The sequence below is a fragment of the Gymnogyps californianus genome, chromosome 1, assembly GCF_018139145.2.
Source record: "Gymnogyps californianus isolate 813 chromosome 1, ASM1813914v2, whole genome shotgun sequence".
NCBI lineage: Eukaryota > Metazoa > Chordata > Aves > Accipitriformes > Cathartidae > Gymnogyps > Gymnogyps californianus.
Window position 1 is genome coordinate 159222091 of NC_059471.1, and position 19253 is coordinate 159241343.

At 39.8% G+C, this 19253-nt stretch overlaps 1 protein-coding gene across 1 annotated transcript in view; it reads right to left on the bottom strand.

The window, feature by feature from the left end:
- LARGE1 (LARGE xylosyl- and glucuronyltransferase 1) overlaps positions 1 to 19253 on the bottom strand; it is a 293924-nt gene that overhangs the window by 35348 nt on the left and 239323 nt on the right. Inside the window, exons 9-10 of the mRNA XM_050915399.1 lie at positions 11033 to 11145; positions 9385 to 9510 (exon numbers count right to left, since the gene is read on the bottom strand). Of these exons, the coding sequence (XP_050771356.1) occupies positions 9385 to 9510; positions 11033 to 11145 (239 nt within the window). The remainder of the gene's footprint in view (positions 1 to 9384; positions 9511 to 11032; positions 11146 to 19253) is intronic.

A 19253-nucleotide genomic window follows, 5' to 3' on the forward strand; every position in this document is an offset into this window, starting at 1 on the left:
CTGATTCTCATTTACATCAAGGCAACTTTGCACTGCTGCCAGTGTGAATGACAATGGGGCCCTAAGGAAAAACTAAGAGGGAGCCAAAAGTGGCTTGCAGGAATGATTTCATTTTATAGAGGCTATATTTTAGGCTTAAGAAAAAAACACCAAATGCTTTGTATTCAGTTTTATTCCTGTGACTTCTAAAGAGACGAAAAAAAAAAGGCTCCCTCGGGAATATTTCCAAGCTAGGAGTTCTGGAGGTTCTCTGAATCCATTAAGTTAATTGCGCGAAGGCACCGTGTCACTCACACACAGCCACAGAGCTGCAACGCCAGCTGCCGAGCTGGTCGCACAGTAAGCTTTGCTCTGAACGCTGCATTTGTGGGAGGGAATGCACAGAGCTGAAGCGCAGCACGTAGAACAGAAGCAGCCCAGAGTAGGTGAATGCAGTTCTCTTGGTGTCAGCAAAACAACTCCACAGGAACAGGGGGCCCTCTGAAATCATGCTATCTGTTGCCGAATGAGTGGACTGGAGGAGGAAAGAGCAGGACATAGCCTGAATTCTTCCTGTACTAACTTCAGCAAACAACATAGTCTCTCCACTGAGTATTCATACTGCCATAAAAGCTATGGCACTCTCTTCTACATACCCAACACCAATGAAAATATCTCCTGGTAGGGAAGGCTTTATCCCTTCCTGGGATTTCACTGCTGAGGCTACTAGGATGTCAGAAAACCATACAGGCAGTTACAGAAAAGCAACTGTAGGGAAAAAAGATCATTTCAGATATTGGTATATCACTTTTTCCAGTTATAGGAACACTTTAAATCAAGATCATGATGCACCTACACACTGTATAAATCTGGGAAATTATTTGGACAAAAATATTTGGTGTAGATATTTTTCCCAGGTAATGCTACATTCTTTGCTGGTTTTACATTTGTCTGTATGTTCGGAAGCGTAGCTTAACTGTGCTATAACACGTTGCTGCAATGTGTGCTGAAAATACAGAACACCACAGAAATAAAAGGCGCTTTAGGTAGGTTAGGACATAAACTTAAGATGACAGATTTCCTCCACTGAAAAATGGATCTTCAGAATCTCCTTTCTTTGAAAAGAACTTGACATATTTCATCCATTGCATTTAACTGCAGCAAAAGGCATTAAATGCATGCAAAAAAATCTCAACGACTGAATCCTACCGCAGGGAAACAGGCACATGTAGCAGAAGCATAGGGCTGAAGGAACCTAAAGGGCTGCTTAACAGTTTTACAGGGTACTAGTATGCATTTTTACAAGCTGGCATAGAATGGAAACTGTCTGCTGGTAACTTGCACTTATTTAAGAGTGGATCAAAGAAAGCTGAGAAGCTCCAAATGGGACAAAAAATACTTGCTAAGAAAAATTTTCTGTGTGTTCTCTGTACTACTCCTACACTCCATGTGAGTTTCCTTTTGGATGTCTTCATGAGCATCCTGTCCCGCTGCTGAGCACTCTGACCACTCACCCTGGGGACCATAAGCACAAAGATGGCTAATGATGATAAACTCAGTAACTGTTACAGTACAGGCTCCCTGGTGCTGCAGGAATTTTCCATCAACATACACCATGTCACATCACAGCTAAGTACTGGTGTTGATGCCTCTACCCAGTTGTGTGTGGGATGATATCAAAGCCAGACAACTGCAGTTGTCAGTGTAGAGGCTTTTTGCTGCCGTGCTTCAAAATCTGTTGTGTGTGTAAAAGCTGGTAAGTGTCAAGGGCCTAGCTGGTGGTTCAGATCTGATCAGATTTGAAACATGTCAGGATGCTGCATGTGTACAGATGTCAGGGGAGCCTGGAGTGAACTGAAGAAAGCTGAATGGAGCTGATGACTATCCAGAAAAGCTGATTTTTTAATCAAGAAAGACAGCACACGCCAATGCAGCTAAAGAACATCAAGGAACTATGCAACCATCTGGATGACCTGAGGTAAGAAAACCACAAAACAGGTCTAGCGAAAAAGCAGGCTGCTTTTCAAATGTAACATGATTAGATAAATATTATGTGATATATGAAAGCATAAAAAAGAACAGCAGGTTTCAAAAAGCAGCAAGACTCTTAACCATTGACATACAACACTACATCCAAAGACCATATTCTTTTTTTGCTGTCAGCCCACAAATTCACCTTCAGTTCTGACTGTAGCTGTCTGATTTGGTCTATTGCACCATCAGCTACAGCAGAAGTTGTACAGGCCAAGGCATCCTTGCACAGCCCGTCACGGGCTTCAGTGAGGTACACGATGAAGACAATGGGCTGCACAGGTAAAGCTATGGCCATTACGTTAGAAACTTCATTGTGGGCAACAGTGAATTGATTGGAGAAAAAAAAAATCAGCTGGAAAGAGACTACAGGGAAATCAGAAGGAAAAAAAAAAAGTCAAACTTCGAATCCACTTTATTTGCAGACTGAGCAAGTGTTATCTCAACATTAAAAAGAGAAAGTGAATCTAGAAACTAAAAATCTCATTACTACAGCATCCCCTTTCCAAGACTGAATAGCACCGTAATACTGTGTTTATTTCTTCTTCTATTTTCCCTCCTAGTTTCTAAGCTATTCCAAAGCTCTGTTGGCTTACAGAGGAAACTGCAGCTAGAACATATAAAATTCCGGTGCCATTATCTGGGTGGACACCTCAGGAACAGTGCTAGCCTTCAGGCTGTCCCACGGATCCTTCCCACTCTTGATTAAGGCCTCCTGAGAACTAAGAAAAATATGCTCCTCAATCTTCATTTAGCAATTTATGTACTGAAAGATCAGAACTTAAAATTCCACATCTATTTAACACTTGGTTAGTCATCATTAAGCAACTTAGCACTATCTACATTTCTGTTAATACCATCCTAGTTAATCAGCAACTGTTACTACTCACTGATTATGTTCAGCCAGCCTCCTGGAATACTTCCATACACTTGTGACCTAGTGAAACAGGCTAACTGCGCCAATAGTTCCCATTTATTCACCAGGTTGTGACCCAAAGCACTCAAATGATGACACAGCTGGAGCCTTGTAGACTGGCAATGGGATCCGACATGGAAGGTAACGGAGGATGTTATATGCTGGTGGAGTGTAGGAGAGGGCTCTAAGGTCAGTTATCTGCATGGAAATACACTGAAAACAAAAAGTCCAGCAAAACTCCTTAGGTTACCAGCTGCATTGTCCTCTCTGGGGAGATTAATATTTCGAATCTGATGTTCAAACCACTAAATGATAAGCTTCAACACAACATTATTTCTATAGGTACCTTTATCCATTTTTCCCCTGAAGCATCTTCTCTCTCCAAAAGAAGTATTTGGCCAAATGTCTCCTTAACCACAATCTCTTCCATTTTTTACCCAAAGACACATCTTGATAATTTCTCACTCTGCTTCAGCCCTTATGAAATCAGAGAATACAGGATATCCTGTATACCTATATAACTACTTTCCAGGCTGAAGGGGTAAAAAGTAGGAATAAATTAAACTTAAATTTAAGCCTAAAGAAGTTTAATTTTGCAAAGCACTGAACAGATATTCTTAATTAAGCCCATGAGCACTTCACAATTTAGGTAAATAAGTAAAAGTGGCATTTTGTAGATGGAAAGCTTTCCTGCTTAAAAACTAGACTCCTTGTTTAGGCAACCAGACAGCTCCCACTGAAATCAACAGGAGTTAAACATTCAGCAAATCTGCACAGTAAAGCCACCTATATATGCCACTTTAATGCCATCTCAATAGGCTTTTTTTCAGGCACGTATTATTGAAAAGTTTAAATATGTCCCAAGTCACACTGCAAACAAGCACCACATGTGTAACTTACGCCTCGATTAGAGATGTCTGGAAACTTTATTTTTAAACTGTGTTTTATCAGAAATGAATGGTTTAATAAAAGAACCAATTTCCTCAGAAAGGATGAAATACTTCACAAAAATGTCATCAGGGAGGTTTCAGAGTGATATTTCTGAACTATGTAAGTGGAAGAGACTCACGTTGGAGTAGCCAGCAACCCAGAGGTCCAGGCACTGCTTTTGGATATGGGATTCAAATCCCTGCCCTGCCTGGTTTGGTGCCCATGGTCCCAGGGATTACTTTACTCCCCAGCTTACTGCCTATGCTGTATGGCAGTAAGCTGACAGACTGTCCCTGTCTTGTACTTTTCAGAGTTCTCAATTTTTCCTCAAAAGGATTTGCAGCTCTCCCTTCAACTCCCATACCAATGTTTAACGAGAGGCCTCCTGCCTGCAGAAACACCCCTAAAAACACCTCTATAATACCACAGTGCTCCCTTTTTGGCAGAGCGGAAGCACCTTACTGACTACGATGTTCATTCAAGGGAGGGGTATGTTTAACCCTCTTGAGCCCTTACTCCTCTCAGTGTAGCTCTTTCTTGGTTGGCATTAAAAGGTGCAAGGCAGCAGAATGCCAGAACTGCTGCAGATCAGTGCTGAAGTGCTTGGACAGCATGGGGTGGCTCAGGGACTGGGATAGAAAGAGGTGCAATAGGTCATGTTTGAGGCAGATCTGAAATGATGTATTTGGGTTATGGACAAGAAGCTGTTTAAACTTTTGTAAGCAATCTCACGAAGTTGTCCTTGTGTGGAGCATGTTCCCAGGGAGGACACAGTGAATCACATAACACAATTTCAGAATGGGGAATTTATGAGGTTAATTATTTATCTACCTGCTAATTTAGTCTTAGATGTGTTCAAAACCAGTTTGAAAAGCCATCAACAGGTTTTAAAGCATTTTTCTGTTTTGGGGTGAGGGGGGTAAATTCTAATTCAATTCCCATTGAAGAGTCCAGCATCTGATTTTTGTGATTGTGAATTACCAGATTCTCTGTGTGTAAATAGCATCTGTATCCTTGACAACCAGACTTCTCTTCATGACTGACTCATTCAATGAGGTCATGATACATTGTCAGAGGCATCACAATTCATTACCTTCTTTCATAGGATTTTTCTTGCCATTTGGTTTGTGCCAAATCATAGTAATTGAGATTTCCTTACAGACAGGAACAAACTATTAACCGTAAAGGAAAGCAAACACAGGGCCCAGCCCAGCAAAAGTAATGCATAAATGAACCTCAGTTCCAGGCAGATCCTTACAGGCTTTGAAGCCCAGCAAGACATGGTCCTACAGCACACATGCTTGTCCATTGACAATGTGGGCTACTGGGGACAATGTGAGGAGCCGAGATAAGCAAGATAGACAGTGGATGCCTACACAGAATGACTATTAGCACTTCCACATCTTTTGGCCAGTCATCAATAACAACTCCTGAGTGTTTCTCCAAGGTGTAATAAATGCCATGCAAAAATAAACACGTCTGGCCTTTAGAGACTGCAGTTGGCTCACTTGGCAAAAAGAATTAAAGGGCATCTGCTTCCTCTTAGCCCACTCTTTGTTTTCTATTAAAATTGTTCATTTCAAGACATTCTTGACTGATGCAAAGCATCCTTAATACAGGTGGGGTGGGGAAGGGAAGATTTCTGTAAGTGTAATTGTTTACATAAGTTTTGGTTCCATATGCCATGGACAGCAGAACAAAGCCCACGGACTTCAGTCTAGTTGTGTACAGTGTGGCCTCTAGCACTATATAGTATGACACAGGAGGTAAGTAAGCATTTAGATGAATAAAAATAATAAAGTAGTCTTATTTTGATGTTGCTTTAGATGGATATAAAATTAGTGGTCACTAACAGTGCAGAACTTGGTTATAAATATTTCTATTCTTCTAATGCCTTTTCTGAAAGATCCCCACATGCAAGTCCTTCCAAATTTGTGTATGCTGCTCAGCTGCAGCAAGGAAGCAGAGTTCAGCAGTAGTCAAACATCTGACCTTCTCTAACAGAAGACAGTACAAAAAAACAAAATTCAATAAAATGGATAGAGATGCAACTTAATGAGGACTATAAAGAGAAAAAAGTGATTAGAATACTCTTCAGGCAATATGAAATATTCAAGTGCTTCACAGGCCTGCAAAAAATATGCTGGTCATCCTATGTCTGCATGAATGTGAACAAAGCAGCAAAGAAGTGTGTGTATATATACATACACACACACACCTGAACAGCAGCCAGCGCTGGGGGTCTAAGTTTATTTGACACAATGTTGGGTGTAAGAGATGACAAATCCTCAGGTCCCATGGACTTTGAGGCCAGATGGAATTAAATCAGTGCCTTTTCAGTCTGACATGAGGAATGCAGTCTGATGTTGACTGAGGAATACTTGACTGGGCCAGCTTTACCTTGGAATTTAAATCTCTCCCTGCATTTCCTTCTTTCCTATGCTATCCTTCTTAATCCTCCACTACAAACTTCACAATCTGTCTTTCTCTCCCTCTTACCCTGGAGGTTTCTTTTACCTCGTTTCTTATTCCAGTCTTACCATGAAATACAGGATGTGCCAAGTAAGTTGTGTCATACCATTTATATTAAATGCCATGGAACTGACTAACTTTGGTGATTTTAAGAGTATATTTTCTAACTTGGGCTAATGACATTTGTTTCTTTTTTGAAAGGACCACATACCAAACCAGTGGGTTTCTTTTCAGAACTAGAATTTTGCTAGTTTTCATAATGCAAATTCATAAATTTAATTAGTTTATGCTTTTTTTTTAATTGTATGAAGAATTTAAACAGTGCTGCCTGAGGGCCAGTTCTTTAACTGCTGAACATGGGAAGAGCTTTATTGAAACCAGGGCACTTATGTGCACTAGATAAGGCTCTGGCCTCTCTTTCAAAGCAAAGAATTTCAGCCCCGATTCAGTACTTAAGGGATAATTTTAGCAGTGTGCATAAGTCCAGTTCAGCTGAAGAAATTGCTTATGTGTCTACATCCCTTGTTGAGTTAAATACCTCAGATCAGAAAGCCAGTGGAGAATATTATACGTCTTAGACTTCATTGCCTATGCTGTAATGGAACTGACAGTGTGATACAATATACGGTAATAAACAACCAAGCCTAAGTTATAGTTGTAAACATAAGCTTGTTAATCAACAATGAAGAAAGGATTCAATTTATTTTTAAGATATTTTTATTAAATGCTTACTTGTTGATGCTGACAACTTGCTTTCTAGCCATGTCTTAGCAAAATTCTCCTGTGCAAGGTCATGCTGCTACTGAGCCAAGAGCCTGCTGGCTAGGCAGGTAGCATGTTAATTCTGTAGGGGGTTACAAGCAGGCTTTCTTTTTTGGGGGGCATGGGGAGGCATGGTGTGTGTGCTTAAAGCTGTTAGACTTGAAAAATTAGGTTGGTGTTATATATGGGCTAGATGTCCCACACCTGAAGCAGATTAGTCAATACAGTCATTGGAGCCTAAAGAGTGACTTGCCTGATTAGTCGTCAGATGTCTACTCTGAGGTGAGCTTAACCAGTCTCCAAAACCACTCACGGGGATCACAGTTCAGCTGCCTAAATACAAATCTATAGCAACACTGAAAGCACTTCAGGGTTATCCTGCCTGCCCATCAGCTGCCTTGCCAAAAGGGTATCATCTCCTGTAGGTCTGTGTTGTATCTGCCGGTCCCGTATGGATATCTGAGAGTATCTATGGTGATTCAAACTGTGTTTAGGCAATTGAACCAAGCCCCAGATCCTCAGTTATTAGCTTCAATATCTTTTTCTCATGTAAATGTGTGTGTCTTAACCTTGTGCTGAATTCAATCTGATTGTCTCAGTGTATTATATGAATTAATGTCAGCCTCTAATTCACAAAAAAATACTGTGATATCTCCCAGGTAGGAGGTGTATTTTTCTAAAATTCATCTTTTAGAAAACATTTTCCCTGCTACTACATCTCTCCTTTTGTTTCAGGCCTTGCAATTGCTGTCATATGTGATTCTCAACATGAGCACAGAACTAAAATCTCTACCAGCACTTTGTTACAAGGCATAAAACCATGATGCTTTTAAGTCCCTGTGTTGATCCTGCCCTACAAGCACCTATCATAAAACATTTAGTGATCAGTGTACTGACCAGTATACTGATCTAACTTTAAAAGCTGTCTTCTATGGACCACAAGTGAATAGTTGGTTGTGAATACTTTATGTATGAAATTCAGGAAATACTGGCCAGCTTTGACCGGTCAGTTAACCCATGTAGTAGATCTTCTGTCTTTTGGGAAGTGCAGCTTTTGAAATCAGTGTGTCGAGGGTGATTGATTTTCTATATTCATCCAGCATCTGGTGTTCATATTGAACACTCCTGCTGTTACTCTACAAATAGTTACATGGAAAAATTTGGTTAGATTTAGAAAATATATTGCACCACGAGGGTGGTCAAACTCTGGAACAGGGGGTCACAGAGGTTGTGGAATCTCAGTCTTTGGAGACTTGATACTCAACTACACAAGGCGCTGAGCAGCCTGATCTAAGTTGGTCCTGCTTTGAGGGGGGTTTGGATGGTGTCCAGAGGTCCCTTGCAACCTCTTCTAGGGCTCTGTGTTCTTCTTTTTTAAATCTCATTTACTAAAGCATTCTTAAAACATAAATTAAGTATATGAACCTCAACTGAATTTTAAAATGAACTGCCAAAAACTACCTAATATTTACTGTGTTCTGATGCCACTAATCTGCTCTGATGGAATCTACTGCTGTTTAGCCAGCCAGTCTTATTCTACACCTGGTAGAAGCTCAATCAGCTTCAATTCTGAACTCTCTGCATGCTACATTTGAGTCTGGCCTTTCAAAATGACCAAAGCACAACTGATGTTAATTTACCTATATATGTTCAAATCCATCCTGTTTTTATATTCTACTTGACAATAGTGAAAAATGCACTATTAAACTGATACTATAGCTTCATTTTATTAAATTAATAAGTTTCTACTCAGCCCTTTTTTCCAGGGCAAATCCTGGAAAAATGAGTGGCAGTGTGGCTGGGTTAAGTGTAAGCAAAGGCTAAATATGAAGTGTGCAAGGTCTTCAAATTTTGGCTAATCTATTTCTAGCTAGGGTCCGCCCAATTCTCTTTGTGAATTTCACTCTATTAAATGATGTTGACTAAAGAGTTTCAAACTTGTCCAGTACAAAAAAAAAGGTTTTGCATTCTTTGGCTAGGAAGAGCTACGAACTGGGACAGCAATAGGAACTCAGCAGTAAGATGCAGTGGCATAGGTGACAGGTACAGAATTTAAGAAGGTGAAGCACTTCTCTAACACCTCGCCAAACCCCAAAGCAGCATCCATCTTTGACTTTTCTAGCAGTCAAAATGCACAAAGCCAAAGTCATATTTGCTTCCCCTACTTGGGTGTCCTCATAAACTGTATATGTTAGTTTTCCCCCTACTTAAGGGACTTCATCCTTCTGTCACAGCGGAGTCCTGCATTCTCTGTCCCAAAGGATACCACCCATCCAACCTCCTGTGAAACATACCTTCAGGTCAGACACATCTCTGTAGCATTGCTCGGAACGGGTGTGATCAGACAGCTGTACATTCCAGAAACATGGGAGTTGGTAGACAAGGAAGGGATTTTGTTTGATGACTGCATTGAAGATATCCTGGCAGACAAAACCAGAGAAACAGTTGGGTACGTTGTTTCTACAGTGAGGTGATCTCAACCCCTCCCCAAGCTGACTGTCCTTCTCCCCCTCACAGGTAGAAATGCAAATGGTTATGCGAGCTGAACTCTGCAAACCTTGCTTCGTAATTCTGTTTCAATAGAGGGTGATATTCTAAGGGGTGACGTGTAGATCTGAAGGATCAAGAGGAACAGGCTCTCTTGACACACAGAGCTAATGGACTCCAACAAAGTTTTCAAAACACGTATCTTGTACTGCTGGCAAGAGATGGGGTTCCTCTCCTAGTCACCAGGGAGAGGAATATGCAGTAAATGACAAACTGCCTGCTGTTAGTAAATACTGCATCGCTTTTCAAGAAAGGGGATGAAAGTGATCCTGGCAGTTGCACTGCTTCAAGGTGAATTACTATGTGGGATTTTAGCTAGCACTTTATTGTTGCAACATGTATTCTAGGTATTTCATGGAAAGGGCATGTAGGACATATCTGCAGAACAGCCTACACCATGAGGGACAGAACGTGTTCTGCCTCTATGCAGCCATGCAGTTGGAGAAGTAAGTTACGAGGACAGTCTTGCGGTTAAGGTATTAGGTTAAGACATAAGCAACCTTGGTCCACTCTGCAAAATTCTGGCCCAGGCAGGTATTAGACAGCAACTGAGGACCTGACTGAAAACACAGTGAAGCTGCAAGAATCATTTCAATGAACTTCAGTAGCTTTTGGATCAACCTGCAAGGATACTGTACACAAGTGCCCATCTCTATGTGCACAGTAAGCAGCATGCTTCCTTAGTGGTGAATGGTCATAAGCCAGATGTAGCTCAGAAGCAATAGAAATATCTAAATATGATGCTGTATTGAGTTAATACACTCAAGCCGTTGAGCAAGACTTATTGGTTCAGGTCCAGTACTACATTAACAGGATTTCTGGATTTAAAACTGAGAGCTGGCAAGAAGCACAAAGAGACTAAATATGCATTTCGGTGTATCAGCACACTATTTCTTCTCTTGGCCTCAGTTTCCCATCTGTGGCAGGGAGACAGCAGCGCTTTTGTCTTCACAGGGGTGTTGTGGCAAGGAGTACATTAAAAAGACTGCTGGGACTCATCTGCCAGAAACAGTGAAGAAATATGTGGAGACTTAAAACAGAAGTCTGCTTAGACAATAACCAGTATGAAAAGACACAGTATATTTGGACTTCTGGTGTCTGGAGAGTTTTACGTTAAAGAAAGGAGTTCAGAAAATTAAAGCTTGCGAACCCCATTTGTCTATCTTATGAATCATCTGTGCAGAGGAGGTAAAAACGTCAGTGTAGTAAGAGCAACCTCATGAGTAAATCTCCATTCCTCTCTTCCATGTTTTCCCCAGAACGATTCAACTAATGGTGACTACAGGCACAATATCTTTCCCCTGCCTTTTCCCACATCTCATCCTCTTTCCCTTTCTTACCTTCCTCAATCCATGGAGTAGTGGTTGTACCACTCGTCTGCAATGTCCTACTCACCTGGTCAGCCAGTGAAGTGGATAGCATGCTCATTAACTCCCGCTCTGCCGTCAGTCTCCACATCTGCTCCCATTTCATCTTCCGTAACTTATCGAGAAGCAGCAAGATAACCCCTGAAGGAAAACACAGTGCAGAAAACAAGAGAAGCCATGATGTCACATGCCTGTCAAAGCCCATCCTGTCTATGTGCTGACTCAGCAGTTAAAGCAAGGACATGAGCTGAGATCTATCAGTGGAAACTACAGTGCTTACCCTGCGCTAACACAGGAGCTTAACTAAAAAAGCTTCAGGTTTCAAGATGCCACTAAGAGAAACCCTTAGTGGGTTGGGTTTTGCAGAGATGCAAATGGAGACGGTATACAGATGAATGCTAGGTTATACAGGCTTGCAAGAAGGCTAAAGCAGCCAAAGAGGAGTGAAACTGGGAAGAAGAGAAGCAAGAGAAGGATGTTGTATTTCTAGTATTCTCCTTAAATGATAAAGCTTGATTTCATTATGACATGATTAGCATTGGGATTATTCCTTACAAAATGAACGAATACAGGTGATGATTAACATGATGGAGGTTAACTCCATCCAAAGGTCATTACCATTGCAAAGAGAATTAGACAATATCCTACAAGAAAGAAAGAAGGAACCTCTTAACACTCAGAAGTGACCCTCCCCACTCCTTATTCTGAAAACCTACAGGCTGCAAGAGGATATTCTGTCAAGTCACCGTCTACCAGGGAAAGGGTAGAGACAATCCTGATCTATCATCTAGTATGACTCCATTTCTGCCATTTTCACATTGAACAGAGATCTGCTTCTTCCAGAATCCCACTGTTTAAATTAATTTCTATCTGGCCTGAAATCAAGATTATGCTGAGACAAAGAGAATTTTGTCACTCATATAGAACATTTTACTCAATGTGTGTGGAGTGAAATCTAGCCCTTAATACTTACTGCATAGCATGCAATACATATACTGCATAAGATGGAATTGCAGCCCTTACTCCACCTAGTAAGAAGTTAATCACCTGACACATCTGATGATTGCAATCTTTGAAACTTTTCTGAGTAACAGATTATCAATGCTGGTTACAACCTAGCCGTTGAGAGTCCCCACCATTAAGGCAGCAAGTTTTCATAGAGCAGGATCCTCAGATCAGAAAGTTACACTCAAAGCAGGAAAAGAGATATCTCAACACACATTGTTATTCCTCAGTTGCTTTTTGTCTGGACAAAATCCCTAGTGTAGAAGAAGTGAAAACAGCAGAAGCAATGAAGCTGGATTGAAGCATCAGCAAAACCTTTCCTACAGTGTCTCAGAAAATTTTGCTTGAAAAATTAATTCGGAAAGACTTAGATAAGAGCACTGTCACAGGGAATGAACGCAAACTGAAGGACCATAAAGGAAGAGTACCGATAAACAGCAGCCTAGCAGGTTGACAGGAAGTACCTAGCAAGAGCAATGATAGGTTCTGTGTTGTTTCACATCTTCATTAGTGGAAGGGGTAAGTGAACAGAATAGTAATGACATCTGCAAGTGACATTAAACAAGAGGTCTTACAAAAAAATATCATGGCAACTGTAGAGAAACAGAACAGCTACACAGAAGAATATGAAATGGTAAAAAGCAGGCACTGGGAAAAGCTGCCTGAGGGAGTCTAAGATGATAAAACTAAAAGTAATGAGAATAAGAAAAGAAATGTAGTCTGAATAGTTAAGAAAATTCTCCTAAAACCGTTGTGGTGAAATAACCTAAAAATGCCAGATAAAATGCTTTATTTCACGAGTCTTTAAAAATCAGACTACACAAAGATTAAAAATCAGACTACACAAAGATTAGAAAATATACCTGGAACAATCCTGCACTGGTTGGGAGAGAACGAAGGTGGTTCCAGTTCATTCCTATCTTCAGTTTCTATGACATGTCAAATTTCTTTCTAGTAAAACCTGGCACTGCCATGAATAAAAAGAAAACTTCTGGCAGTGAATTTTGTGGCCTATTTTAGTTCTGCTTTCCATTTCGGTCCATCTGGTTCCCAAGGATGCTGGAACCTGTATTGGAGGGATCCCCTTTCATCTTCAGTCAACCTTTCTGCTTCCAGCTGTTGGATTGGAAAGGGACGTATTCTCACAACATGCTACAACGTATTTCTGCCAGTGTGTTTGTCTTCTCTCCAGCATAACCAAAGCCTATTCGGAGTGTGTAGTGTGCATCCATTAGCTTCTAAGAGAGCCATTGTGCATTGTCCGAAATTCTAGATCAATGTGAAGCAGGTTCCTTGTGCTGCAGCAATAAACTGGGTGGGATAAGCTCCTCTCTGGCAGCGGATTTTTTCCAGCTGGCAAGAACTGTCAGCTTTGTTTCAATAGTGAAATACAACTGAGAAGGTTCTTTATTATAAAGAAAAATAAAGAATAACTGTAAGATTCAGTTAATTGCAATGTAATAGTTTTTATAATTTATAGACAATAGAACAATTTTTCTTAATTTCTTTAAGCCTCCAGTCTGAGGAGGAAAAGGGGAAATGTTTTAATATGTGCAGTATTCTCCAATTTTTTTGTCTTCCACTCTTATGCTAGCAGCAGATTATGGCATCACAGCTAAAGAGATTATGCTGTCCTGAGAGGCTATCGTGGTAGCAGCTGAGAGTAAAAGAGGCAGATGGGGTGGAAAAACTGGAATATATGTGAGAAAGGATATATTAAATTATGATGCAATCATGGCTACTGAAAATATTCACAAGCTTTTAATGTTCCATCGTCAAGACTAATTTCGATGTGATTTCTATTTTAATTCACCTACAGGCTTGGGTTTAACACCTTTTTACAGCCTCTGTTCAGGGCTTCTCACAATGGAATTCTAATTTACTGCTACTGTAAAAATAACTACTGGAGAATATTTATAGCAAGTTTAAATATTTATTCATTAGTATTAGTGAGAATAAGAGATTTCTACTAAAAGGCAAATTTAATACTATTCACCTAATTAGTGTTATTTAGTGCGAAAGCAAAGCAAAAGCATGGGTGTTGGGAACTTTTAAATAGTACATGCAGAGGAAAAATTGCCTTTTCTTCAGAACAGAGCACTTCAGTTTTACTTCTATATTGTTCTGTTACCAAAAGCAAACATAACAAATAAACTAACTCCAATCTGCGCAATTAGTCTGCAGGCAAAGTGTCTGAAATAAGGAAAGGGAAATATCTGCCTCAGGAGCCCCTTCCCTCAGAGTCAAATTGACTGAAATCTCAGACTAAATTCAAGATGACATACAGCTGAACATAAGGGGAAAAAGGACTTACTCTCAGCTACTGTGCTGGGGGAGGAAGAGACTGGAGGGAAGAAAAAAAAAAAAAATCAAAGGAGTATTTTATGAACATCTGGCCCCAGGCAGTGGGACTTCTCATCTTTTGACAAGTGCAGCATTTTCCTGCCCTAACCTACCTGAGAAAAACAAAGGGAAAGCTTGGCAGCAAATAAACAAAAAGAAAAAAGTGGCAGCCCAACTGTCTCATGAGTATTAAACAAATTATGATCAGCCACAGAACATCCTATTTTCTTTATCCTGAGGAAATAGTTCAGGCATATACAGAGATGCAAATATCTCAAAGAGCTGTTGTAAAAATAACGCTTTATTACTAAACCTGTGGAACACGTCCTATTCTAGTTTTTACTTGAATGGCATTTTCTCCCCCTGCTTGATGAGACTTTGCTTGAACTACCAAAATCTGACAGATTCTGAATTGTTCAAACAAACAAGCAAACAAACAAAGGAGTTTCTCAAAAATGTAATTTCAGGACACACACAAAAAACTCCAGCCCCAAAAGCAAAACAAAAAAAAAAGGACTTTGATGAATAGATTGGAGAAAACAGGGCAAAAAATCTGAATTAACATATTTGGACTAAAACATTTCAGTTGGGAAATGCTGCAAATTTTTTTTTGGGACATTTTAAAAATCAACTTATTCTCAAATAACATTTTTCACTTCAAAATGGATACAAACTAAAAATCTTATTGAAAATGGTTACAAGACCTGAAAAGGAAAATAAATGTTTCATTCTGGGTCTAACAAAACTCTGAGGATCACCTGAATTTTTTGTCCTTTTCCCATTTTTTGATTCAATCCAAATCAGATTTTTTGTCTTTCCAATGTTTTGACTAACCAATGGTTTCAGTAGATGCATCAAGCCATCTCAGCAAAATAGTCTGGGGGCTTTTTTGTTGACCTGCTCCAGAACAAAATATTCATTTCATTTTTCTGAATAGTAAAGTGAAAGTTTGCAGAAACATCAGCAATTTCCCTTGGAATGCCACCAAGCATCCCCACCTCTTACTTCAGGAACACAGACTATGGCTTTTCCTGAAATTCAGAGAGGAATATATAGTAGAGCTGGAAGTAATAAACAACATTTTAAGACAGAACAGAATCACTTACAGAAGTTATAGTGAAACTGGACAAGCTTTCAAACTCAATCAATTTATTACAATGGCCTTTTAAGGTGGCTGAAAAAATACTCCGTGCTGTGGGGGAAAAAAATGTAGCTACTAAGAGATCATTTTCTGTAAGCACTACCTTGCCTGTTTCTTTCAGATGGAACAGGATGCTTTTGTGAGCTGCTGAGGCAATGCCATATTCTGTGAGCAGCATCTCAGAGCCTATCCTTGTCAGGTTTTTAAAAATTCTTCTCAAAACTAAGCCTATAACAGTGAACCATCTAGACAGATAGCAAGTAGATACCATTACAGTATCTGAGAAAGACAGGCAAGACACACTTCAAAATACATTACAAAGCAATAGTGAGTTTTAAAAAAATTACTGGGATTTTACAATACCTAACCAGCATACCAAAAACCATACACCAAACCACTGAGTCTTAGACACTGTAAGAAATAATATTAAATAGGGCTGACATTATGGAGGCTTGCTGCAATAAATAACTGACCCAGAGATTTAAGGCAGTACAAACAACAGTAAGCTACCATGTTTTGTGAAATAGATTTGGCACCAAAAAGTTGAGTTCAGTTTTAGGCGCCATGGAAGGGGCTTGTAGCTCTGCTATCCCAGGAAAGGCGCCATGATAGCGCTGACTGCTTAGTACTCTAGCAAATAGTTACGCATGTTCTTTTAATTCCAATTTATTGTACCTGGAATCAACGGAAGTGGTCACAGTGTATAATGCTAGGAATGCGGCTATGCCTTTGCTGGATCAGGGCCCAAATGACCCATTTTGCTAAGGACTGCATTTGGAATCCACTGGGCCACACCTCCACACCACTGACTGTGGCCTCTGCTTTCCACCCATAGTATCAAGAGCAAATAGAAAAACACAAGTATATGGCTGTTAGGGATTAAAAAATTGAATTAAAGCTGCAATTCCACAACACGCCGCTGCACGCATTTTTAAATCTTCATTTTAAGTCTTCGTGTGGATGAAAATCACTGCATTTATTTCACTTGATTTATAGACCATCTATCTAACTGCTGCTCATAATTTGACTAGCCGTATCATTAGTATAATAAAACCATAGCTTATGTCTATAGCTTTTAACACAGTATGACCAAAGGACTGTCATTCTAACACATTTTTGGAGTATCCTGATACGTTATTTATGAACTTACATGCACCAGCTTTCTTCTCAAAAAAAGCCTTTCACAATGTAAAAACACCTAGTAAAAACTTGCAGGGATGCGCAATGTGTTAACTGAGAATAAACGATGACTCTGCATTTGAACTTTTCTCTGAGAAAACCAAACAGGGCTGAGAAGCTGTTTTGAAATGGAAAGTGGGTGTCCCTCCGGGCATGGTGACAGAATGCAATAGCCCTTGTTTTCTCTGCACATGTATTGAAAGCGAAGCTGTGATAGAGTGCATTTTGAAATGTAGCGCAGTCGCTCTGTTGGGAACCTGGTTCCTCCTGAAGCATTATAAACATTTTGTTTATACTTCCTGATGACCATTTAATGAAATGGAACACTTTTATTTTCTTTGTTCTCCTCTTCCAAAGTATTCTTTTCTCCTTAGGCAGAATTAAAATGAAGGATATACTCAAGCAGGATCCTAACTTCTTATAGAGCTACTGACTGTAGCTCAGAATTTCCTAGTTTTCTAATTGTTTCTTTATTGTTTAGATGCTATTCTTCCTGAGCAATTTGAAAAAAGATACATATGCTTTGTATCTTCTCTTTAATGACTTCCATTTCTTGGGGAATTTCTCCAACTTTCATAAGCCCCAAAGGCTGCTACAGAAAAATTCCCTGTGTTTCCTGAACCCTGTACAAAGAGTTGTAGGAGATGAAAACCATCTATGAAGAAGCTCCTTACATGGGTTTTAAAAAGCTCCTCAGTTTTCTTATTGCCTTTGCACTCTGTGACCCTTGTGAGCATATAGGGTACAGAGATCACATTTTAAAGGCAGTGGAAAGCAAATATTCCAGGGACTTCTCAGTTGGTAAACTAGGGAGATGGCTTCCAAGAGGGGGAAAAAAACCCACAAAAGGCAAATCATTAAATTCTCTTGAAATTCAAAAGATTGGGAAAGTTTTTGCTCAGAAGTTTTAAACCCCAGATAACGCATTCCAACTTCAGACCAGCAAAGGAAGAGAGGAGAGAGGTTTCAGCTTCTATATGCTGTAGCACAATGGCAATGACCACTCTAAAAGGAGCAGAGGAGAGCTGTCTCAAAGATGTGTCTCACATCACTGCCATGCACAAGTATCACCCAACAGCTACTCAGTGTGCATCTCTGTACATGTCTGGAAGTCATGATGGAGGTGCCAAAAGTTGACACTAACAAAAAGATGGTCAGGCACACATCTTATAAAGCATTGTGAAATGTGAGACTTAAAAAGGAAAGTGACATGGGGGAAATGTGGAAAATTTCTACAAAGTTTTAAAGAACTTTTCCTCTCTTCAATACTAAAAATGCAGTAAGTTCTTACACGGCAGGTTATCTGTGATTCATTTGCCTGGGTGCTTAGGTGACTTCAGTCAAGAGGAAAACAAAGTCCCAGTTAAATACATATTTAAGTGATAAAGTCAGAAAGGATAATTTTTAGCTCTTGTGTAACAGAAGCCATAGGATTTTTCAAAATCAATTTGTGCTTTAACTAGAGCATAACTTCTAGAAAAACATTGTCTTGATTTAAAAATTTACAATAATGGATAATCTATCACAAACTTCGATAAGTTATTCCAATGCATAATTACCCTGATGAAGGATACTTCCCTTATTTCTAATTTGAACATGTCTTTGAACTTGCAGACATTTGATCTTGCTGAACCTTTGCTAAATTGGCAAGCCCTCTATTAAGAAATGTTATTTTCTCCTGCAGATACTAATAAGCTATGATCAAACTATCCCTTGACTCGCTCCCAGATAAGCTCCTGGAGCCATTTTCTCCAACTTCATGGGAAATTTTCCAGTATTTTCTTTGAACTTTGTTAATTTAAAAGTACTCATCTTTGACCTGTGGAGATTAGACCTGCACAAGTAGCTAAACCTACATTTTAAAATATATCCACTCCAAGAAGTGATCCCTAGCACCCAGATCAAGGACTATGGAGTGGTTGTACACACACCGTTCAGGGTCTAGCTCTTTATTGAGCAGGCTGGCAACATTCATACTACACAGCACTTGTCTCCGAGGGCCTAGTTTGTGTTCCTTCAGTTTTTAGACATAACAATTATTCTGTTTGCATTTCTCAGTGTCCAACATTATGAGAGAGCCATGTTACAATTTTCTAGGTTGGAAAGTTTTCAGCATGGAACTGAGGGTCTATGTTGTCTGCACTGGAGAATGTCATCAGGGCATGTGGGAATATTAGAGTGTGAAGCCTTCTGATGCAGTGCTGAAGGACTGTAAAGAGGTACCAAACAGAGTGTAGTCCTAGCCATACTACCTTCCAGAATACTTCTGGGAGTGAACTATCAACAAATTACACTCAATTTTTTTTTTTTTTTTTTTCTTGACAAAAGACAGGTTGGTCCCTAAGAAAGACAGGGTACCACCTAATTTCTGTGCCCTGTGGATGATCAAGGAGCCAAGAGCAAAGAATGAACTAGGGAGCTAAGTTATCTGACAGTGTAGACATCTGGTATGTCAGGAGTAAAAAGTCTACACTCAGTACAAAAGAAATATATCTCCTGTACTCATACTTGAAATGTCCCTGTTTATACGTCCAATGATCACACAAAGTATTTTGACAACCGTATTAAACCTGGAGTTCAT